Below are 24,793 nucleotides of genomic sequence, written 5' to 3'. Positions count from 1 at the left end.
TGCTTGTTCTGCTTTATATCTAATGCTTTTTCAGCCACCAAGTTGCAGATGCTACCTTGACACCAACCTGACTTCACTAGACAGATGACCTCACCTGGAATGTGTCCTGGAACCTCACCTCTCCAGAGCCCTGCCCCACTAGGGAAAGATAGAAACAGGCAGGGAGTATGGATCCATCTGCCAATGCCCATGTCCAGCAGAAAAGCAATTATAGAAGTCAGACCTTCCACCTTCTGTACCCCATAATGACCCTGGACCCATGCTCCTACAGGGATAAAGAATAGGAAAGCTTCCAATGGAGAGGATGAGATATGGAACTCTGGTGGTAAGAATTGTATTCCTCTTATCCTACAATACTTTCAGTCATTATTAAATCAATAAAATACTTTTTAAAAATGGGGCCAGGTGGGCAGGGCGAGACAGCATACTGGTTATGCAAAGAGACTCTCATGCCTGAGGCTTTGAAGTCCCAGGTTCAATCCCTGCACCACCATAAACCAGAGCTGAGCAGTGCTCTGTCAAAAAAAAAAAAAAATGGGGCCTGGTGGTATCTCACTTGGCCAAGTGCACATATTACAATGTGCAAGGATCATGTTTCAAGCCCCCACTCCCCACCTGTACTTGCTATGTCAGTAGTGAAGCATTGCTGCAGGTATCTCTGTTTCTCTCCTTTCTACCTTCCCCTTCCTCTCTATTTCTTGCTGTCTTTAGCCAATAAATAAAGATATAAAAATAGATTTCTTTAAAAAAATACATTGTCATTTTTCAACTTTTACTCAGCACCAATTAGTTCTCTGCATTTGCAAAATTGTATGTTAAAGATGAAAGTTATACTAAACAAGGAATTAGAATTTCAACTGAGATTAAGTGCCCTGGTAGGTTTAGATTAGAAATTATATTTTTACTTCAAATTCTATTCAAGATGAGGCAAAGGAGAAGATTTCATTTTTTTTCCCTCTGCCATTAGGATTATTAGGGCTTGGTGGTGACACTAAGAATCCACTACTCCCGATAGCTTACTTTTTCCCATTTTATTTGACAGGACAGAGAGAAATTGAGAGGAGAGGGGGAGACTGGGAGAGAGAGAGAGAAAGCTAGACATCTGCAAGCCTGCTTCACCGCCTGTGAAGCGTACCCCCTACATGGGAAGCGGGAAGCCGGAAGCGTCCCACCTGCTGGTGGGGACTGGGGGTTCGAACCTGGGTCCTTCAGCATGGTTCTATGTGCGCTTAACACAGTGCGCCACCGCCCGGCCCCCAGAACAATTTTTTTTCTTTCACAAATATCCAACAAAACCCCAAACACAGAATTTTTTCCCCCCCTGATATGAGAAGGACTCTGGCCTTTAATTGTCAATTTTGCTGCAGAGAGCTACAAGGAAACGTTTTAAGCATTCGGGACAAGATCTTTCTACACATTACTTAGTCCAAGAGATTCTCTGCTTGGGATGTAGCCGGCAGCAACTACAACAATCTGGAAGTTACCTGTCCACGTATTTTCCGTGCTCCTGGATGTCTGCAAGTCCAGGAGCAATGTCCTTCAGAGATAGGGGTTATCACCACCTTGCAGGTCTGATCTTTACCATTCATTTCTGAAAGGAGCACAACGAGGGTGCCAGTAGGAAGCATCCCGGTCGCTGCATGCTACAGCAGAGGGCGCCTGAGAGCTCGCTAGAAGAGTCTGACTTGAGCGGAGACCCCGCCCCGCCCGCGCCGAGGCCCCGCCCACGCCAAGGTCCTGCCAGGGGCGCGCGTGCCCGAGCGCGCGGAGGCCCGTGGGGAGGGGCCGCGCTGCCCAGCCCCTCCCCGCGCTCCCAGCACCCTCCGCTCGCCAGACCCTCCTCCACCACGTGTCCGCGAGCTCCCTCCCAGCGAGCAGAGGCGGGACGGGACGATGGCGCCCTGACAGCCGGGCCGTAGCCCTGCGTGTCTGCACCGCGGGTAAGCGGCGCCTGGGGCGGTCGAGGCCCGAGCTGGGCGGGCGGCGGGAGGCCGACCAGGGTTGGGGGGTGGCACCGGAGGTCGAGGCCCGGGCGGGGTATGCCGAGGCTGCGGCGGCCGCCGCCTTTGTTGCAGCCGCGGGGGAGGCGCAGCGCTCGGCAGGGCAGGTGCTCGGACGGCTGGGAAGGGCTGCGAGGACGCGCTGGGCCCGGGACTCGCCCTCGGCCCCGGAGCAGCGCGTCTGCACCTCTTGCCCGGGAACCAGGTCCGGGCCGGGCCTCCGCGACCCGGATCCCAAGCGCAACTCGTCTTGTTTTGAAATGTCGCAGAAACAGACCTGGACCTCCTCCCAGAGGCTTTTGGAAGCCTAGGAAGAGGCTGCTCTGAGGCGCTCATTTCCCTCCCCGGCGCCCCCCGGGACCTTCTGACGCCCCCGGACTGCGGGGCTGGCCTTGTGGACGCGCCCCAAGTCTGCAGGAGCATTTCCCCAGTGTGACCCCTCTCCCACCTTGCAGATTTCTGCACCTACGTGGGCATCTGGGAATCAACCCTCTCTGCTCTAAGGATCCGGAAGTCCCAATCCGCAGAAACTACTTGATTTTCTAAACTAGCCCATGGGTAGAACCTTTGAATTTGGGAAATCCATGTGCTGAGCATTCTAGGTTAGCCAACCTGAAGCGCCTGCACGGCGCGGTAGGAACCACCCAGTTGAGCAGGTGCCCTGTCTGGATGCTGTTGACAGAAAGCCAACTCCCTTCTGCCTGCTGTCGGTGTTTAGGTTGCATTGCTGTGACAAAGTTCTGCCTTTCAATGCACCCTTTACAAGCATTTCCCAAATGTTTACCTACCTGCCTGTCTGTTCTGCTCTTGTATCGCTGCAGAACCAGTCTGATCTCTTCCACAGGTAACTTTTCAAACACTCGAAAGCTGTCAGCTGTGCTCTCTGCCTGCAGCCCCTCTCATCATTAAACATGTTGCCATCCAGCTTCCTGGAGTGTCCCCACAAAAATACTCCCTTCCCCAGATGTGGTTGTTCTATCTCTTCATTCTAGCCCCACCTTGCTCAGATTACAGAGAGTATAGGCCGAGCCACCCCCAGCGCCCCTCACCGTTTTGGGCCCTTCTTTCTTTTCTTTTTTTTTTTCTTTTTTTTTTTCTCTTTTCTCTCTCTCTCTCTCTCTCTCTTTTTTTTTTTTTTTTTTACCAGAGCACTACTCAGGTGGTGCGGGGCCATTTAACCTGGGGCCTTGGATCCTTAGGCATGAGAGTCAATGGGCCCTGATTTTCTACACTGAATCTTTCTTGCTTTTAGAGATGGAACCCACAGCCATCCCTGTCAATCTGGCCCTGAAAGAAGAAAAAGAGGAAGAAGAGATTCAGAGCCAGGAGCTGGAGGATGGTCCTACAGAGATGCAGAAAGTCCGGATCTGCTCAGAGGGTGGATGGGTAAGGAGCAGGGAGTCAGGCTTGTAGTAAGGCTCCTTCTTAGGCAGAGAGGAAGTAAAAATAGCCCAGCCCTGCCGGTGTTTGCATTCCTGAGAAAACAGTCCAGCAGCCTTAAAGGGCACTGAAGAATGAGAACTGCCCTTCGGCCTTGTAGCTTATCATTAAGATTGAATGTCCCAGAGGCTTTGTCTCTCTCCTTTCCCTGAGGGTACTCTAACCCTTCCCTAAAGCCAGGCACATTATAAATAACCAAATATTTGCTGGCTGTTGTTAAAGAAAAAGTTACTTTGACATTGTTGAGACTATGTTGCAAGAGGAGAGATGACAACAAGAATATAGTAGAGATAGGGGCTGGGAAGACAAGCATAATGGTTACGCAAAAAAGACTAATTTCCAAGACACCTGAGGTCTCAGGCTCAATCCCCGGCATCACCATAAACCACTGCGACTACAGACAGACTATGACCCACTGCCCCTGTGGCTACAGACAGACTATGACCCACATAGTCAACGACTGCCACCTCTCCAGATTCAAAGGAGGTCTCGAAACTTTACATCAGGCTTAACCCGATGCTGTTGACTGGCTACGGAAGAAGGGCAAACGCTAGAAGAAGAACCATAAACCAAAGCTGAATAGTGCTTTGGTAACAAAAAAATGGACACAGTAGAAATAAGTGGGGCTTTAATTTTTTATTTAATTTTTTTATTTATAAAAAGGAAACATTGACTAAACCATAGGCTAAGAGGGGTACAACTTCCCACAGTTCCCACCACCAGAACTCTGTATCCCATCCCCTTCCCTGATAGCTTTCCTATTCTTTATTCCTCTGGGAGTATGGAGCCAGGGTCATTATGGGATGTAGAAGGTGGAAGGTCTGGCTTCTGTAACTGCTTCCCGGCTGAACGTGGGTGTTGACAAGTCGATCCATACTCCCTGCCTGTCTTTCACTTTCCCTAGTGGGGAGCGGAGCTCCAGGACTCATTGGTGGGTTTTTCTGTCTAGGGAAGTCTGGTTGGCATCATGCTAGCATCTGGGACCTGGTGGTTGAAGAGAGACTTAACATTAAAAAGCCAACAAATTGTTGACCAATCATGGACCTAAAGGAATAGTGCAAATGAAGAGTTGGGGGGCCCTCCATTTTGTAGATAGCTAGTAGGCATATTTTAGTTATGTTCCAAAGGGCCTGTGGCTATACTAGTGTTTTTTGTTTGTTTGTTTTTGCCTGAGCCTGAAATCTGATATCCAGGTGGATCCTAATTATTGTCTGGGGAGGTGATGTCATGGCTGGCAGAAGGACCAGAAAGCTGGATTAGGGAAGAGAGTAGCTCCCAAATATGGGAAAGGGGTATACATATTGTTGATTGTAAACCCCATCGATTTGATGTGCTCTGGGGCCCATATTCAGCTTCGGAACCTATGTGATCTCTGCATCCCTGTAGATCTGAGCTCACATTCTGTGGTCTTAAGTAGGAACATTCCAAGCTGCCCCAATATCAACACCCATCTTCCTCAGGTGTAGCATAGAGTATATTGTCCATCATCCTTTTGGAGGATGGAACATTCTCTACTATTGTTAATACAAGTTGAGGGCAAGGTCCTATGGGGGCCCACGAAGGTGTCTATTTTGTTGTTCCTGATAGGAATGACTGGTAACAATGGAGAGAGGGATTTATTCGAGTTCTAGGCCCATCATGTCTTTTTGGGAATCTCAGGACTCCCCGAATAGGGCCCATAAGTGGGGCTTTATAGCTCAGGAGCAGAGAGGAAAAGGAGACAAAGATGGAATTCTTATTCTTTTTTTTTTTTTTCCTCCAGTGTTATTGCTGGGCTCGGTGCCTGCACCATGAATCCACCGCTCCTGGAGGCCATTTTTCCCCCCTTTTGTTGCCCTAGTTGTTGCAGCCTCGTTGTGGTTATTATTGCCATTGTTGAGTTGCTTTGTTGTTGGATAGGACAGAGAGAAATGGAGAGAGGAGGGGAAGACAGAGAGAGAGGGGGAGAGAAAGATAGACACCTGCAGACCTGCTTCACCGCCCGTGAAGCGACTCCCCTGCAGGTGGGGAGCGGGGGGCTCGAACCGGGATCCTTACGCCGGTCCCTGCGCTTTGCGCCACATGCGCTTAACCCACTGCGCCACCGCCCGACCCTGGAATTCTTCTTTTCTTTTTTTTTTTTTCACCAGAGCTCTAGTGTCTGGTGGTTGGGGGGTGGGGAGGGAATTGAACCTGGAACTTCAGAGCCACAGGCATGAGAGTCTCTTTGCATAACCATTAACTGTCTACTCCTGCCAGGAATTCTTACTCTTACTCAAGTGATTTTGCAGGATTCTTGCTGAATGCAGTTTGGTGTGATCAGGTATCAAGGGTAGGCAGTTCTCTCTAGGTGGAGGATTCCTGCTAAAATTCAGAGTCCAGAGTCCTAACCATTACACCATGGAACCTCTCATTCCTGCTAAAATTCACCTGGGCAAGCCTGGGACCAGAGGCAGCAAGATGCAGGCCTATCAGAAGAGGCTCAGAGGGAGTCAGGTGATAGTGCAGTGGGTTAAGCGCAGGTGGTGCAAAGCACTAGGACCTGTGTATGGTCCTGGTTCAAGGCCCGGCTCCCCACCTGTAGGGGAGTCCCTTCACAGTCGGTGAAGCAGGTCTGCAAGTGTCTTTCTCTCCCCTCTGTCTTCCCCTCCTCTCTCCATTTCTCTCTGTCCTATCCAACAACAACATCAATAATAACAACAACAATAAAACAATGGCAACAAAAAGGTAATAATTATTTAAAAAAAAAAAGAGGCTCAGAGCAGTATGAGGAAAGTTGGGGCAAGAACAGTCTTTGTCACTGACCACTGGTTGAAGGGAACTCTTTTAAATAAGGTGGTGCAGGGGCAGGAAATAGATCACTCAGTGGAACTCACACCTCTTAGAGTTGAGTTACGACACTATATGGGGGTACTTTGGACAGCAGCAAGGATGGTGGAGAGGTGCTATGGTTTTTCTCCTCTCCCTCTCAAAAAATAAATGGATTGAAAATTGGCCTGGGGCGGCTTCTCAGCAGTACTGTACAAGTGTTAGACCCTGGGTTCATTCCTCAGTCCTGCAAATTAAATAAACAAGACTTGACACATTGAGTTCATAGGAGGTGACTGGAGCAGGCCAGTTCTGTGTGGACAATTATTAATTTTTTAAAGTTTTTTAAATTTTATTTTCCCTTTTATTGCCCTTGTTTATCATCATCGTTGTTACTGCTGTTGTTGTTGGATAGGACAGAGAAATGGAGAGAGGAGGGGAAGGCAGAGGGGAGAGAAAGACACCTGCAGACCTGCTTCACCGCCTGTGAAGTGACTCCCCTGCAGGTGGGGAGCCAGGGACTCGAACCAGGATCCTTAGCTGGTCCTTGCGCTTCGCACCATGTGTGCTTAACTCACTGTGCCACTGCCTGGCTCCCAGACAATTATTTTATTAAAGAATTACATTCTTTAGGTTTGGAGAAGAGCAGCGACCTACCCAAGATGCACGGTAGAGCCACAGGAAGCCAAGTCTGGATTTATTTAAGGTTTTATTCACTTAATTCATTCATTGAAGAAAATGGCTATTGAGTACTTTTTGATATAGGTGCTTTATTTCCATATGGTCTGGATTGAGGGGTTAGGGCCTTTTTGAGACAGGAGGGACTATGGACCAGCAGAACAGTGAGATCAAAATAAGCAACAAATTGACATCCTTTTTTCTCTGCTAGGCTTTCGATTATGAACATTATTGGTATATATGATGGCCTGTGTTCTAGATCTGTATTTGCAGAACCCTGAAACTTCCTAACAGCCCCAGCTCTAATCCCACATGAGGGAAATGTGGTCAGAGGGCTTACCTGCTTTGCCAAATTGAATACTCATGGACACTGACATTTGTTTTTAAAAACACCTGAGCTGAACCCTGAAAAGTAATCTATTTTGTTATATGTATGTTAAACCACACAAAACAAAAAAGCCAGTGCAACACCAGGTCTGGCTCAAGTCTACCTTAGGAGCCAACACTGCCTGTTTAATTGTTAGTTTCTCCCTCCAGTGGGGACAAGTAAGTGGGAAGTAGGGGCAGGATCAATGGGCATCTGTATGTGCTGCATCTGAGAGAAGAGCAAAGTGAAGGCCATACTGAGCTGAGACGGAAAGATGTGAGCAGGAGGCTAGAGGAGAGCGAGACCTGGGTAGTCTATCTGTACATGCTGAGCATAGTGCTGGGTGTTAAGACAGATCTCTACCCTCATGGGATCAGAGGAAAGCCCAGCCAACATAATACATAGTAAAGCACTTAGGTCAGCACAGGAGGGGGCCACTGTTAGACTTCAAGAGGCTTGTGGAGGAGGCAGGTATGGTTCTAGTCTTGAACTGTGGATTATTTTTTTGCCAGCACCATCACCCTGTCTTGTGGACATGTAGCAATACTGTGGTCATTGTCAATATCTAGTATTGTGGACTTGGTGGTTAGGGAGTGGGAGATCTTAGCATCATGTGGACACCAGTGACACTGCTAAATGTCTACAGTGCAATGGACAAATCCCTTCTTCCCAAAATTATGTGGCCACAAATGTCAGTGGTGCTGAGGAGGAAAAATTCTGCTTTAGAGTATTAAAGTATGGGAAGAAAAGGATAGATTATGCCTTTAAAATATGTATTTTGGCTGTAGAGAATGATGTTAGGATGATCAGTAAAAGCTGCATAAACTTAAGAGCCACATGATAGGTCTTCATAATATTCCAAAGGAGAAGTGGAATAAAAATACAATTTCAAGTAGAGAAAAGGAAGAAAATAAAAGTACTTTGAACCAAGTCTTAGTCATGAGTAGAACCAACGCAGGGAAGAAAGGGAGGGGGCTTTCTCTTTGGCCAGGAGGCAGGCACACATGAAATGTAGTGGAGAGGAAGGGACACAGAGAAGCAGGACAGGCCAGTGCTGGCCAAGAGGGCATGCTGTACCTGCTGAGGCCTGTGACCCTTAGCAATCTTGAGTGATGCCTAGAGCTCTGTCACCATGCCTGGAATGCTGAGAAAGCATGGGCTTTGCTGTGAGACTTTATAGCCAGTCACTTAGTAACTCTTTCCTTACAACTGAAATAAGTTGTTGTTACTTCACCACCACCATTACACTAAAATGTAAAATAAAGTATAATAAAATAAGTGATGCCTCTCTTCCATGTATAATAGAAAGGATTTCATAAGAAAACATACTGAGCTGTGTAAGAGGGCCTGCCTGTAGGGGCTCCATCTGGACTGTCCTAGGACCCCAGCTACCTGCGCTGGATGGTCATGCAGCTTCATATGAGAAGCCGTGTTTGTGACGGTTATTCCAGGAGATGCCAGCAGTCTGGTATGCAAGGCTTTGCATGAAAATTGAAGGAAGAACACCTCTTGGAGGGCTCTTGGTGCTTCTGGGGAAGAGACTAGGGACTGAGAGCCCTTCCTACCTTTGAGGCCAAGAAGTGTTTTTTTTTTTTTTAACTTTTTTTATTTTTTCCTCCAGGGTTATTGTTGGGCTCAGTGCCTGCACCATGAATCCACCGCTCCTGGAGTCCATTTTTCCCCCTTTTGTTGCCCTTGTTGTAGCCTCGTTGTGGTTATTATTATTACCATTGTTGGATAGGACAGAGAGAAATGGAGAGAGGAGGGGAAGACAGAGGGGGAGAGAAAGATAGACACCTGCAGACCTGCTTCACCGCCTGTGAAGCGACTCCCCTGCAGGTGGGGAGTTGGGGGCTTGAACCAGGATCCATACTCCGGTCCTTGCACTTTGCGCCATGTGCGCTTAACCCACTGCACCACCACCCGACCCCCTTTTTTTAAGCTTTTATTTATTTATTTTTCCCTTTTGTTGCCCTTGTTATTGTTGTTGTAGTTGTTATTGCTGTCGTTGTTGGATAGGACAGAGAAATCGAGAGAGGAGGGGAAGACAGAGAAGGGGAGATAAAGATAGACACCTGCAGACCTGCATCACTGCCTGTGAAGTGAACCCCCTGTAGGTGAGGAGTTGGGAGCTTGAACCGGGGATCCTGATGCAGGTCCATACACTTTCTGCCATGTGCGCTTAACCCGCTGCGCCACTGTCGGCTCCCTAAAAGTGATTTTTCTTTTAGGGGCTGGACATCCAGCAGCCTAAGTTTGGCCTGCAGCTAAATATCTTCTGTTGTGATCGTGTGGATAAAAGGCCTCTGTAGAAAGAGGGCAGACTCAATTCTTACAGGGCTGCTGTGCAGAGAATTTCTAAGCTTCTGTATATTGTGTCTCAGGTGTGAAGTGTGGCTTATATGAAAATCCTCTATGCCTCCATCAGAAACATGAAATGGACCTTCAGGGTTCCTGGTCTTCACAGGCCCAAGGCATTTTCTCCTCTGGAGCACTAAGAGCCTCTTTGAAATGCTGGCATAACCATTACGGGTCCATTTTGTTGACATAAGGGAAGAGACCATAAGTAGACAGGCCTAGGCCTGGCATTTCCTAGAGAGAGGAAAAGCCAAACAGTTTAAAAGCCATGAAAGTGGGAAGTGGAAGGTGGAAAATTCCCAGTACTGGCAGTACTTCCAGATTGAGGAAGATGTCTGAGGAAAGCCAGTGCATGTGTACCTATTTCACACTTGAGGTCCTTGCCACTCTTACTCCAAAGCCTAGGCCAGGTGAAATTTAATGGTTACTTGAAACTATTCAAAGAGAAGGAAGAGTCAGAGATTCTTGGCTCAAACCCTTTATTCAGAAGCACATTTATTGAAGTGACCAGTAACTTCAGGAAGATACCTATACAGACAAGTGATGGGGACCGGTTTGGCCATCAGTGCACTTGTGTTCTAGTGAAGCAGCAGCAGGCCAATCACTAGAGTGATTGCAGCATGGAAAGTGCCAGCACAGTGGGGAAGGCGAGTGCCTAGGATGGTGGAAAGTTTAGCTGTTGAATAAATCCTCTCTGCTCTAAGGGTTGGAGTTCTGAAGCCAGACAGTGCTAAGTTCAAACCTCAGCCCTGCCATTCTTAAGCTTTATCACTTTGGACCAGACATAAGGCCTCTCTTAACCTTTTTCCTTCTGAACTTAAGTGGGTTTGTTGGACAGAAAGAAAGTGAGGTGGTTATAGAGCTATTCCTGGTGTATGGATGAAAAAGAAAAGTGGACTTTGGGAATTAGGAGGAAAAACTAGTGTATCTAAGTGATTATGGTCAGGATACCTGAAGAAATTGCAGGGAGTACAGATAGTTTATTATTATTTTTTACCAGATACTACTCAGCTCTGGTTTATGGTGGTGCAGGGATTAAACCTGGGGCCTCTGATGCCTCAGGCATGAGTATACAAGGGACATATAACCTGGTGTTGAGTGGCAGGGTATTTTCTTCCTAAGGAACTGTTCTCTTGATCTATGAACCAGTGGGTGGTAAACATTTGGCAGGGGAACCTGAACTCTTAAATCTCCCATCTTTCCCTCTCTGTGTGTGTGTGTGTGTGTGTGTGTGTGTGTGTGTGTGTGTGTGTTACAGCCCCTGTCCCAGATCCTGCTTTGAGCTAAAGGTGTGTGAGTACATGTATGATAGTCATTGAAAACCAACTATTCGCTATTCCAGGTGCCAGCCCTATTTGATGAGGTGGCCATATATTTTTCCGATGAAGAGTGGGAAGTTTTGACAGAGCAACAAAAGGCCCTGTACCGGGAAGTCATGAGGATGAATTATGAGACTGTTCTGTCCCTGGGTAAAGCTGTTTTCTTTCATCATCTAAAAACTTGAGTCAAAGAATTGCTCTTATCAATTACTCTAGTGTATCTAACATTCCTCCCTTCTGCACTTGGTTGCTGCCCTCTCAATGTCTGTGCCCATTTAATACTCTTCTTTTGACTTAGGAAGGAGAAAAATATAGTATCCTTCTACTCAATAACTTGAGTCAACTCTTAGAACTACCTTCACTTACTTAATCCAGACATTAAGTAGCATAGGAGGAGAGAGAGAGAGAAGACATATCATCATGGCTCTGAGCTTGTGTTTCAATTGTTCCTGAGGAAGGCAGGCAGGCCTCATTGTTACCTTACTAGGCCTGGAGGTTGGGGATAAAACCCCCAAAGAATCACTGCTTCCCTCTAGCTCTGGCCTCAACCCTGTTACCAGTATGGAACCATCTGGAGGGATTAACCAGAGAGTTCTTTGTATCAGCTGCTGCATTTCTGTTAAGTGTAAATCTTTTTTGTTGCTATTAGCAGCCTTCTTTAGCAAAGATCCATCAATTCCTGTGATGCTATTTCCCATTGTTTTTTCTCTTTTAATTGCCCCAGTCTCTTTCCCATCTTTTGTAATTTTCTGTGTTGAGGACCTGTGGCAGGAGAGGGAAGTGGGTATGTCTTATTTAGGCAGTGCCCAAGTTACCTGTTTTATTTCTTATGAACAGAGTTCCCATTCCCTAAGCCAGATGTGATCACTCGGCTGGAAAGAGAGAAATCTCAAAACTCTAATGAACGGCAGCTCCAAGGACACACCATTGCAGGTAGGCGGGCATGCAGTGCAGTCAGTGTAGCTAGAGTGCAGGGTGACTGGGTTTGAGTTTGCATGTACAGTCTGTGGGGTATTGGTGAGAAAGGTTATGAGGCTTTGGAGTCTAAACATCTTCTGGTGGTATCTGGTGACCTAGGCTACTTCCTTGTCTCTCCAAACCTCCATTCTTTCGCCTGTGCAGTCTTATATGTGGAGTTTGAACATATCCTCGGTGATTGAGACCACTATGCCCTTCTGGAAACTAAGAAAAAGTGTGACAGGACTCAGGTCCAGGGTGATTTACCCTGACTTCTTATGCATTTAATCCTGGAGAGGAAAACCGCTGCAGCTGAAAGATATCTAAGATGCCTGTGACCCTTTATCAAGGAACAGGCTGAGGAGGGTAGTAGTTGGGTGAATACAGGTTTCAAGCAACTTGACTGCTTTTATTTGCCTTTATTTTCTAGATGGCACGTAATAAAGCATCTTGCAACTGATGGTATCTAGTGTGAGTGAGGCTAGTAATTTCCTCAAATCTGTGACCTCTTTATATAAACATACAGTGAAACCAAGTTAGGGAGGAGCTAAGTGAAACCAAGTGTTAGGGAGGAACTAGTTTTCTTCCATAAAAGCTTCATTTTGTCACAGAGAATTCTTCCTTCAGATTTATAGTTCAAGGGCTGTGATTCAACCTGTGATGCACCCAGAATCTGCATTACCAGGTGGTAACAGGAGATCTTTGTTTTTGTTTTTGTTTTTTTAACAGGAGATCTTTGACTTCTCATCCACAAACTATTTTAATCTGAACACAGCCCCTAAATTATATAATGCAAATTTGGCAACTGTGTTTACTTCTCAGCTCTACCATTTGCAAGCTAGGCCACCTCAGTGACTTAATTTCTTCTATAGCTTCATTTGCATAGGAGTAAAAACATAGTTCTTGTGTTAGTAAATGTTATTAAAGTTACCTCAAAGTTCATCTAACTCCATCCCTTCCCCCTAAAAGGAAAAAATCAGGAGTAACCCAGAAATCATGTGACTGATTAGCATTATTTATTATTATTTTTGTCCCTCTTTACCTGCTAGAAAATGAAGATTTGGAAATGAAGGCTCCAGACTGGGCAGGCCCAGTGAACACTTCCTCCCAGCTTTCTCAGCCTCAGCACCTGGATAGTTTTGGCCTCCGTCTAACTCAGGACATCACAGAGCTGCCTGAGTGGGGTGAAGGATACCCCTTTTACATGGGATTCCCAGGGTATGATCTTTCTGCGGAAGACCTGGCAGCGAAGTTCCAGTTCAGCCGGGGCATGCGGCGCAGTTATGATGCTGGGTTCAAGTTGATGGTGGTGGAATATGCTGAAAGTACCAACAACTGTCAGGCAGCGAAGCAGTTTGGCGTGCTGGAAAAAAATGTGCGGGACTGGCGCAAAGTGAAGCCACAGCTACAAAATGCCCATGCCATGCGGCGGGCATTCCGAGGCCCCAAGAATGGACGGTTTGCCCTGGTGGACCAGCGTGTGGCTGAATATGTGCGCTACATGCAGGCCAAAGGAGACCCTATCACCCGGGAGGCCATGCAGTTGAAAGCCCTCGAAATTGCCCAGGAAATGAACATTCCAGAGAAAGGGTTCAAGGCCAGTTTGGGTTGGTGTCGAAGAATGATGCGACGTTATGACTTATCTCTGAGGCACAAGGTGCCTGTACCCCAGCAGCTGCCCGAAGACCTGACTGAAAAACTTGTCACTTACCAGCGGAGTGTCCTGGCCCTGCGCAGGACACATGACTACCAGGTGGCACAGATGGGCAATGCAGATGAGACTCCAATTTGTTTAGAAGTGCCATCTCGGGTGACTGTTGACAACCAGGGTGAGAAGCCTGTCTTGGTCAAGACGCCAGGCAGGGAGAAACTGAAAATCACTGCCATGCTTGGGGTTCTGGCTGATGGGAGAAAACTGCCCCCATACATCATTCTGAGGGGCACATACATCCCCCCTGGGAAGTTCCCTAGTGGGATGGAAATCCGCTGCCACAGGTATGGATGGATGACGGAGGATTTGATGCAGGATTGGCTAGAGGTGGTATGGAGGAGGAGGGCAGGTGCCATCCCGAAGCAGCGAGGGATGCTCATTCTCAATGGCTTCCGGGGCCATGCCACGGATTCCGTAAAGAGTTCCATGGAAAGCATGAACACTGACATGGTCATAATCCCTGGGGGCCTGACATCACAGCTCCAGGTTCTGGATGTGGTAGTGTACAAGCCACTGAATGACAGTGTACGGGCCCAGTACTCCAATTGGCTCCTGTCGGGGAACCTGGCACTGAGTCCTACTGGGAATGCCAAGAAACCACCCCTTGGTCTCTTCCTAGAGTGGGTCATGGTGGCATGGAACAGCATCTCTAGTGAATCCATTATCCAAGGCTTTAAGAAGTGCCACATCTCCAGCAACTTAGAGGATGAAGATGATGTCTTGTGGGAAATTGAGAACGAGTTGCCAGGAGGAGTGGAACTGCACAGAGAATGTGACCCCGAGAGCCACTGAAGGGAGATCAGGTAATTGATTGGGAACAGAAGCTCGTGATATTTCTGTGTATCGACTGTTTTGCTCAGACCATTACTTTCTGTTTTCATGTCCTCTGTAGGACTGCAGGACTTTTTCCCTCTTAGGACCTGTGAGGTTCTAAGCTTACTTAGTGTGTTTACTCTGCAGCCTGGAAACAGGCTTTTTTTTTTTTTTTTCTCTTCTTTCTTACAATTAAAATGAATAGGGAGCAAGCTGCAGAACATTTAGTCTGAGAACTGTCAAATTGAAGAAAGCTTATCTGGGTGTGTGAAGGATTCTTTTTTTTTTTAATATTTATTTATTTCCTTTTTGTTGCCCTTGTTTTTATTATTGTTGATGTCATCATTGTTGGATAGGACAGATAGAAATGGAGAGGGGGGAGAGAAAGACACCTGCAGATCAGCTTCACCGCCTGTGAAGCGACTCCCCTACAGGTGGGAAGCCGGGGGCTCGAACCGGGATCCTCAGGTGGCTCCTTTGCTTTGCGCCACGTGCGCTTAACCTGCTGCCCTACCTCCTGACTCCCGTGTGAAGGATTCTTACCTGACATCACTCAGGTAGCCAAGTCGTAGAAATCATGCTGAACAATAGACCAGTGTGTGTCCCTAGTGTCTTGAGCAGTGGTGCTCACTTTCACTAACCTGAGGGGTCAAGCTGCAGAAAAAACACAGCTGTGCCTACAAACTCTGAGTCTCCTGAGCCTCAGTTCTCCATCCTGGCTGCTCTCCTGTGGCCTATTGGGAAATGGAAAGAAAAGTTTATGCTTGTTTTTTTCCTAGGAATTTAAATGTGTTTTAAAAAAACATCTCAAGATAATCTTCACAGGGAGCAAGCAATTATGGTAATTTCTTTATGACTTGCAGTAACTTCTTTTTTTTTTATATTTATTTATTTATTTTTTTATTTAAGAAAGGATTAATTAACAAAACCATAGGGTAGGAGGGGTACAACTCCACACAATTCCCACCACCCAATCTCCATAACCCACCCCCTCCCCTGATAGCTTTCCCATTCTCTATCTCTCTGGGAGCATGGACCCAGGGTCATTGAGGGTTGCAGAAGGTAGAAGGTTTGGCTTCTGTAATTGCTTCCCCGCTGAACATGGGCGTTGACTGGTCGGTCCATACTCCCAGTCTGCCTCTCTCTTTCCCTAGTAGGGTGTGTCTCTGGGGAAGCTGAGCTCCAGGACACATTGGTGGGGTCTTCAATCCAGGGAAGCCTGGCCAGCATCCTGGTGGCATCTGGAACCTGGTGATTGAAAAGAGAGTTAACATACGAAGCCAAACAAATTGTTGAGCAATCATGGACCCAAAGCTTGGAATAGTGGAGAGGAAGTGTTAGGGAGGTACTCACTGCAAACTCTAGTGTACTTCTGCTTTCAGGTATATATTTTGCAGTAGTTTATGGATACGTGTGCACATAAGCTCTCTCTCTCACAGAAACTGGTGTATATCTAGGTTATGGGACTTTGTTAGAAAGTGAACGACCTGAGATGAAATTAGAGTGTACTATAAAAGGAAAGGTCTCACCCGAGTAATGAAGCTGAAGGGTTGTCATTCCACACGTGAAGTCTCTGGACACAGTCTGAGGTAAAGCATGTTGAGATGGCAATCGTTGCGTTGGTTAGGTTGTGATCGGCGGATGCAATATTATTTGGTATGGATTGGGAGAGGCATACGGGAAAGTGGGCCCTATCCAAGGGTTCCAGGACTGGGGGAAGTAGGGGCTCTATAGTGGAGATGTGAGGTTCCTGCTGTCTTAGGGTTCACAAAAACAATCGATAGTTAATGTTATCATCACATTATTTGGTAATTGGGTTAACTTTGAAAAGTCCTTTTGTTAGGGTTTGGTGTACAGTATCCAGTATCTTGTATATAGCTGTGCTATTGGATGCTTCTGATCTACTTGGTCTAGGCTTTTGAGAGAGTCCGCATATCAAATACACAGCCTATATATTAAAAAGATTCAGTTTGTGTTTTGAAAAACTTTGAGACATACAATTGATTTTCCCCCTCTTATATTAATTAACTACTGATTTATATGTCCACATTTTCCTAGGAGTGCACATAAACACCATTCCCACCACCAAAAGACTGTGACCCATCCCTCCCACCCACTCCCACCCCCCACTGGCCCAGGAAGCTGCATGTCTACCCCTCACCACAGGGTTTTTACTTTGGTGCCCTACTTACAATTTGGTCAGGTCCTGCTTTTAGTTTCCCTTTCAGATCTTCTTGGTTAACTTCTGTTGATGAGTGGGATCATCCCATACTCATCTTTATCTTTCTGACTTAGCTCACTTAACATAATTCCTTCTAGCTCTGTCCAAGATGGGTCAGAGAAGGTGAGTTCATTGTTCTTGATAGCTGCATAGTACTCCATTGTGTATATATACCACAGCTTTCTCAGCCACTCATCTGTTGTTGGGCACCTGGGTTGCTTCCAGGTTTTAGCTATTATGAATTGTGCTATTATGAACATAGGAGTACACACCTCTTTTTGGTTGGGTGTTATTTGCAGTAACTTCTAAGAGTGCATGTAGGATGATATGTTGAATTGTGTCACTGCATTAAAAAAAAAAAGGCAAATATGAGAGTGTTTATCTGGGCTACAGCAAGTCAAGTCTGAGAGCAAGGGACCACAGGCCTGGAATTGTCAGAGTTGAACTATACAAGGAACAGCTCTAAAAGGGAGTGGGGGAAGTAAACCTATCAGACATGAGCTGAGTGAGCCTACAACACACAACGCACACACATGCAGTCACACATTTGCACCTTAAGAGAATGGTCACACAGAGTAGCAGGGCAGTATAGGAAAAGCAAATCATTTACTCTTTCATTTCCCTGAATGCCAGTTTGTTTCTCCAAATATAGTGTTTAATATGAACAGTATTTTCTTTAAAGATTCATTAATGGGGGAGTCAGGCGGTAGCACAGTGGTTAAGCGCAGGTGGCGCAAAGCACAATGACCGGCGAGAGGATCCCAGTTCAAGCCCCCGGCTCCCCACCTGCAGGGGAGTCGTTTCACAAGCGGTGAAGCAGGTCTGCAAGTGTCTATCTTTCTCTTCCCTCTCTATCTCCCCCTCCTCTCTCCATTTCTCTCTGTCCTATCCTACAACGAAGACATCAATAACAACAATAATATCTACAACAATAAAACAACAAATGCAAAAACAAAGGGAAAATGAATAAATATTAAAAATAATAATAATAATAAAGATTAATGAGGGTGAGGGTTCATAGCATAATGGTTATGCAAAGAGACTCATGCCTGAGGCTCTGAAGTCCCAGATTCAATCCCCTGCACCACCATAAGCCAGAGCTGATCAGTGCTCCGGTGGAAAAAAAAAAAAAAAGTCATTAATGAGAAAGAGAAAGAAACCAGAGCATCACTTTGGTACATGGGATGGCAGGCATTAATTTCAGGAATTCATGCTTAAGAGTATGACAACCTTATCCATAGTGCTGCCTTCTGGGCATTTCAGCTCAATAAATTTCAGCTAAGTACAAAAAGCCATCACCTTCATCTCCCTCTTAGAGCATGGCTCAGCTCTGGTTTATGGTGGTGTTGGGGATTGAACATGGAACTTTAGAGTCTCAGGCATGAGAGTCTCTTTGCATAACCATTATGCTATCTCTCCTGCCCTAAAAGTCCATTTTCCATCAATCTTTTTTTTTTTTTTTTTTAACCACAGCACTGTTCAGCTCCGTAAGATGGTGTGGGGGATTGAACCTGGGACTTTGTAGTCTCAGGCATTAAAGTCTGTTTGCATAACCATTATGCTATCTACCCTCCGCCCTAATCATCTTTTTTTTTTAATTATTTTTTCTTTTTCTTGTCCTTGTTTTTATCATTGTTGTGGTTATTATTTTTGTTGTTATTGATGTTGTTGCCAGATAGGACAGAGAGAAATGGAGGAAGAAAGGGAAGACAGAGATGGAGAAAGATAGACACCTGCAGACCTGCTTCACTGCTTCTGAAGCGACCTCTACCCCTACAGGTGGTGAACCACGGGCTCTAACCGGCATCTTTACACCGGTCCTTGAGTTTTGTGCCATGTGTGCTTAACCTACTGTGCTACAACCCGACCCCCAAACAATCATCTTTTTTTTTTTTAATTTTTAAAAATATTTATTTGTTCCCTTTTGTTGCCCTTGTTTTATTGTTGTAGTTATTATTGTTGTTGTTGATGTCATCGTTGTTGGATAGGATAGAGAAATGGAGAGAGGAGGGGAAGACAGAGGGGGAGAGAAAGATAGACACCTGCAGACCTGCTTCACCACCTGTGAAGCAACTCCCCTGAAGGTGGGGAGCTGGGGGCTTGAACTGGGATTATTATGCCAGTCCTTAGGCTTTGCACCACCTGCACTTAACCTGCTGTGCTACTGCCTGATTCCCATCAATCATCTCTTTATCTCCCCCATCCCTTCCTCATTTTAGCAATTTTCCCCCTTCCCTCAGATAACTCTGCTCCATTTTTAATTTTCTACAGTTTAAAAAAAATATTTGATAGAGACAAAGAGACTGATAGGGAAGGAAGAGATAGAGAAACACCTGTAGCATTGCTTCATGGCTCATGAGGCTTCCCTCCTACAGATATGGTGGACTTGACTGTTGTCAAGTGCATAGTAAAGTATGCACTTAGCTGGGCTCCACTGCCTGGTCCTCCATTTCCTACACTGTTTGCTACCCAAAGAACTGGCTTCAAAGCTTTTAGAAAAGGAAGAGAGGGGGAAAACAAAGCCCAGCTGTATCATAGGAACATAGGCACTTATTTCTGTTTTTATATATATATATATATATTTCTTTTCCCTTTTGTTGTCTTTGTTATTTATCATTGTAGTTATTGTCATCATTGTTGGATAGGACAGAGAAATGGAGAGAGGAGGGGAAGACAGAGGTGGGGAGAGAAAGACACCTGCAGATCTGCTTCACTGTCGGGTTGCATTGTGGGGGACAGACTCTACTGGAGCCAACCTGGGCTGCTGCTTACTCAGCGATGCGGGAGAGGAACCAGGATCTCATGGCTGAGCGGGAATGCAATGCAATACCTTTATTGATCAGAGAAAACGCATTTATATCTTTTGAAACGGAAGTGGCAGGTCAGAAAAGGAAATGGCTAGGAGAGGGGGTGGAGAAGAAAAGAGCATGAAGGTAGCAAGCTTCCATATAACCAGTGGAGATTAAACCAATACCCTGCAGGCAGGGCGGGTCTCAGGCAAAACAATGATTATGTAAATAGAACACAACATCAAGCAATGCAGGGGACCTGGCCTGTGAAGCGACTCCCCTGCAGGTGGGGGGCCTGGGCCTTGAACTGGGTTCCTTACTCCAGTCCTTGCGCTTTGCACCATGTGCATTTAACCTGCTGTGTTACTGCCTGACTCCCTTTTTTTTGTCCTTGTTTTTTATTGTAGTTATTATTGATGTCGTTATTGGATAGAACAGAGAGAAACAGAGGAGGGGAAGACAGCGGGAGAGAAAGATAGACACTTGCAGACCTGCTTCGCCACCTGTGAAGTGACTCCCCTGCAGGTGGGGAGCCGGGGGCTTGACCAGGATCCTTATGGGTCCTTGTGCTTTGCACCTTCTGTGCTTAACCCACGGAGCTACTGCCTGACTCCCAGAAAAAAAAAAATTATAAGTAAACAGAAAAGGAAATCATCTGGTCCGGGAGGTGGTGCAGTGGTCAAGGAACTAGACTCTCAAGCATGAGGGCCTGAGGTCAATCCCCGGCAGCACATGTACCAGAGTGATGTCTGGCCCTTTCTCTCTCTCCTCCTATCTTTCTCACTGACTCCCTTTTTTTAAGTTTTTTTTTTTTTTTAATATTTATTTTCCCTTTTGTTGCCCTTGTTATTTATTGTTGTAGTTATTACCATCATTGTTAGGCACTTATTTCTGACAACAACCATGAGTTTTTACTTATTTTGAATGACACTGTTCTCTGCTAAAGGTTCTTTGCTGGAAAATGAACAAAGAGATGGGAATTCCCAGTAAACAAATTTGGGAGGAAACATGAGCATGAAACTATCAATACCTTCTCAGTATTTGGAAAGATAATTAATGGAAAGATTATGTTTGCTATAAGGTGTAAGGCATTTAAAATTTTAGGTCCACTCATACTCAGGTTTTCTCTGTTTTCCAGCAAATGGAATTGTATTTCAAATAGCTGGGGAAGAAGATTCCTGGAAGTGTGGTGCATGTGGTGGACAGCAGCCTGTGGCTCCCAGCCAGCACCCAGCCAATCTGCCTCACATCTCAGACACTACATTTCATCAGAGACCAGAGTAGAAGAGAAGCTGCTTCTGTTCATTTCTTGTCCTGGACATTACTCATGTGTCCATCAGAAGAGACCTGTATATAGATGTATGAGTAAAAGTATCTTCTGGACAAGAGACTGTCCAACAACCCAGAAGAGACTCATTTCTAGACACAGTCACTAGTTGTCCTTTTTGTGGAGAAAATCTCAAGTAAATATTTCTTCTTAAAAAAAAAATTCTTCCAAGAGTAGAGCTTACTACCCACAGGTCAAACTGCAGAGAAGGCTTACAGAAATGTATCATTTATGATGCCTGCTACTTACACATTTCCCCTTTTGAATTATGGAATACTAATAAGTGAAATTTATACATACTGGCCAGGTGGCTGGCGAGTGGTTTTTCTGTAGACAAACTAGTTTAGTTTGGAAGACACTGGTTTAAATACACTGTGTTGCTTTACTTATCTACCCTGTCTGGTTGGCAGCTAGACTTTTTGGGGTCTTATTTGATGGCCCTATTTTTCATTATTCTATGTAGTAACTAGGCAGCATTTACTACACAAATTTTCAGTTTCTCAGGCTGCCTATAGAGGTCACCGTAAATGATCTGTTTCTTGAGGCCCAAGGCTCAGTAACTCATCAATACCTGTCTTAGTTTTACCACAGAGGTGGAAAGGATGAGGCCCTGCATTGTTTTAAGACTTCTGATATCCTCTGTAGGAATAGGTGGGAGAGCTTTGAATTGTTACATGATAATAATTTACATTCCCACATAGATCATTAGGAAAACATTCCTACAAAGCTATCTATGCTACAAATATATGCCAGAATCTCATAGACCAAGCTGTTGCTAGAAATGCCATTCTGATGTCTAATCTGGACCATAGGCTACTCCCTGTAGATTCAGTCCATTGTATGGTGTACTGTGGTTGGCATCTTGAAACACCTATTTCTACTCAGGTACTCATTTTCCTGTTAGTGATTTGTTGTCATCTTTTTAACATTTGTTTTCTTCCAAGGTGGTAACTCATATGAAAAAATTTCAGTATTTGAATTATTTCCTCATTTGCTTTTCCTGTACTGTCTTATCATCTCAAATAATATCTAAAGTCAGTTAATTTCCATTCCAGAAGTTTCCATTTCTTCCACTTCCACTGCCCATTTTTGATCCTTAACCATTTAATTCCTTTACTTGCTTTGAGAGCTTAAAGGATTTTCTAAGGGGAGCTGGGTGGTTAAGTGCACATAGTATTAAGTGCATGTACTACTAAGCGCAAGGGTCCTGGTTCGAGCCCTTGGCTCCTTAGCTGCAGGGTGGGGTTGCTTTGCAAGTGGTGAAGCAGGTCAGCAGCTGTCTATCTTTCGTTCCCCTTCTCTATCTTCCCCTCTCTTTCTTTCAGTCCTATCCAATATTAAAAATTTTAAGAGAGAAAAGATGGCCTCCAAGAGCAGTGGATTTATAGTGTAGGCACTAAGCCTCAGCAATAACCCTGGAGGGAAAAAAAAAATTCCTAAGACCTAATTTGGTTCCTATGTTAGAGCCATGAAAACTTGCAGAGAAGAGTAGAAATAGGTTCAACTCTCGTTATATTCCACTAACACTTTTGAGTCTCCTGATCTGCAGACAGATGCCTTATAGGTTGCAAGCACTGGAACTTCCCTAGAGTGATGGCTTTATGTCAGGGTTTTTCTAGCCTTATTCTTCCACTGACTGAATTATGACCTATGCCTAACAGAGCCCACATACAACTTTTTGCAGATTGCTATTACCCTAGAATTCCTATAGCACATATTAAGACATAATTATACTCCCCACTAGATAGGAACTATCCCCAACAATAAACTTTAACAATAAAGAACAGAGGCTATGGCGGATTTATTTACTTGCTAACATTGTGAAAAGTCGTGTTTCAAGTTATTGTTTATACTAGTCTTCCTCTAGTTTGGAACCAGTATATTACAACCCTTGGGGGGGGAACCTGTTCATCGGCAATGTAACTAATCCTGGTATTTTTTTTTTAATTTTATTTATCTTCCCTTTTGTTGCCCTTGTCTTTTTATTGTTGTTGTAGTTGATGTCGTCGTTGTTAGATAGGACAGAGAGAAATGGAGAGAGGAGGGGAAGACAGAGAGGGGGAGAGAAAGATAGACACCTGCAGACCTGCTTCACCGCCTGTGAAGCGACTCCCCTGCAGGTGGGGAGCCGGGGACTCGAACCGGGATCCTCATGCCGGTCCTTGCGCTTAGCACCACCTGCGCTTAACCCACTGCGCTACCGCCCGGCTCCCTAATCCTGGTATTTTTAAAAGACAAATAGAAGGAAAATGCTGTGTTAGTTTAAAACTGGCTCTTAAGGGCTAAGTAGGGAGAGTAATGTGATGGAGTGGCCTGGTATAAACAGCTTTTCCCCTTGTTATGTTTTGGATGCTCTGAGGAGTGGCACGTACAAAAATCAGAAAAAACTGATTAAAGGAATACTAATTTCAGTGCATGGAAACACTAGCAACTTGATTAAAATATTTTTTCATAAATCTTTATGATAATATGAACTCACATTATTGCCCCTTCATGGTATGCTTCCAGTAAAATTAATTCTGACAGTTTGCCATGCTTATAAGTTCACTTGAATAGCATGCTTTTCAAGAACAGTTGACACTGTTTTTGGAGCCATCAGAATTAAAATACTGAACCAGCTTGCTGTCTAAGTCTGACCCCTTTAAAGCCAAGATGACTTTACCCATGTTCTACAACCTGGAGGCATTTTGGTGAGTTCACAAGAAGATGGGATAGGCATTTATAATTAACATAGAGCAGCTATCTGATAACTATCTGGAACATCTCAATTCAGACAGCGAGGGAAAAGTATTTGAGGAGGGGGCTAGGCAGTGGCCCACCAGGTTGAGCACACACATTACCATGTGCAAGGACCCAGGTTCAAGCCCCCACTCCCCACCTGCAGGAAGGATGCATCACAAGTGATGAAGCTGACCACCAGGTGTCTCTCTCGTCTTATTTCTCTATCCTAATAAAAAAAAAGATAAAAAACGGCCACTGTGATTACAGCAATAGATAAGGATTATAAGTATACATGTTTAAGTGGCATTTAGAACACCCAGTAAAGATGGGCTTTACCTAATTTTGCAGGGATATGTCTATTGCTGGAAATTTTCTGAAATCCCTACAGAAAAAATAAACTTTAATCCTGAAATCATCTATCAGCTTTTATCTTACTGAAATAGCTAATTAAAAAATTATTATTGGATAGATAGAAATTGAGAGGGGAGAGATAGAGACACCTGCAGCACTGCTTCACCACTTGTAAAGCATTCCCCCTGCAGGTGGGGACCAGGGGGTTGAGCCTGGGTCCTTGCATACTGTAATGTGTGCCTTTAAGCAGTTACGCCACCACCTATCTTCATGAGTGAATAAAGTCTTTAAAAAAATTACTTATTGGTGAGATGAAAGGCAAGAAAGAACCAGATATCACTCTGGTACACGTGCTGCTGGGGATTGAACTCAGGACCTCATGCTTGAGAGTCTAATGCTTTATCCACTGCACCACCTCCCAGAGCACAATAAAATCTTAAAAAAAAAAAAAAAGGCAGACACCTGAAGCATTGCTCTACCACTTGTGAAGCTTCCTCATTGTAGGCAGGGACTGAGGGCTTGGAATTATTAAGGTTTATTTATTTTACATGACTGGAAAAGAGAAAGAAACTTGAAGGGGCCAGGTGGTGGCATCTGTTAAGAGTGTATATGCTACAATGCACAAGGACCTAGGTTCAAGCCCCTGCTCCCCTCGTGCAGAAAGGGGAACTTCACCAGTGGTGAAGCAGTGCTGCAGGTGTCTCTCTTGTCTAGCCCTATCTCCTCCCCTCTCAATTTGTCTCTAAAGTAAATAAATAAAAAATTTAAAAGTAAATGAAGACAAGAAAAATAAAAAACCTCTAGCACCATTCTGGTATTTGTATGTGAGGAGACTTGAATTTGAAATCTCAAGCATGCAAGTTCTGTGCTTGACCAATTCAGCTATTTCTCCAGTTTTTTTTTTTTTTTTTTAGTTTTTGTAATGATGCACAGCACAAAAGAAAGAAATGACAT

The 24,793-nt window shown here is 45.1% G+C and overlaps 1 protein-coding gene across 3 annotated transcripts in view; it reads left to right on the top strand.

Annotated features, from left to right (window-relative positions):
- Nucleotides 1-1,735: 1,735 nt before the first annotated feature.
- Nucleotides 1,736-24,793, top strand: part of POGK (pogo transposable element derived with KRAB domain) — a 32,079-nt gene continuing 9,021 nt past the window's right edge. Inside the window, exons 1-6 of one of the 3 annotated variants that reach the window (XM_060197958.1) lie at nt 1,737-1,940; nt 3,253-3,386; nt 10,973-11,099; nt 11,787-11,882; nt 12,956-14,420; nt 20,579-23,178. In XM_060197958.1, the coding sequence (XP_060053941.1) occupies nt 3,255-3,386; nt 10,973-11,099; nt 11,787-11,882; nt 12,956-14,409 (1,809 nt within the window). In that variant the 5' untranslated portion in view covers nt 1,737-1,940; nt 3,253-3,254 and the 3' untranslated portion in view covers nt 14,410-14,420; nt 20,579-23,178. Of the gene's footprint in view, nt 1,941-3,251; nt 3,387-6,860; nt 6,934-10,972; nt 11,100-11,786; nt 11,883-12,955; nt 14,421-20,578; nt 23,179-24,793 lie in introns of those variants that run through there. The other 2 variants (XM_060197961.1, XM_060197960.1) reach the window with 2 other exon arrangements.

Source organism: Erinaceus europaeus, chromosome 9 (genome assembly GCF_950295315.1).
Source record: "Erinaceus europaeus chromosome 9, mEriEur2.1, whole genome shotgun sequence".
In the NCBI taxonomy this organism is placed as follows: Eukaryota; Metazoa; Chordata; class Mammalia; order Eulipotyphla; family Erinaceidae; genus Erinaceus; species Erinaceus europaeus.
This window is presented reverse-complemented; position numbering and strand designations above follow the sequence as displayed.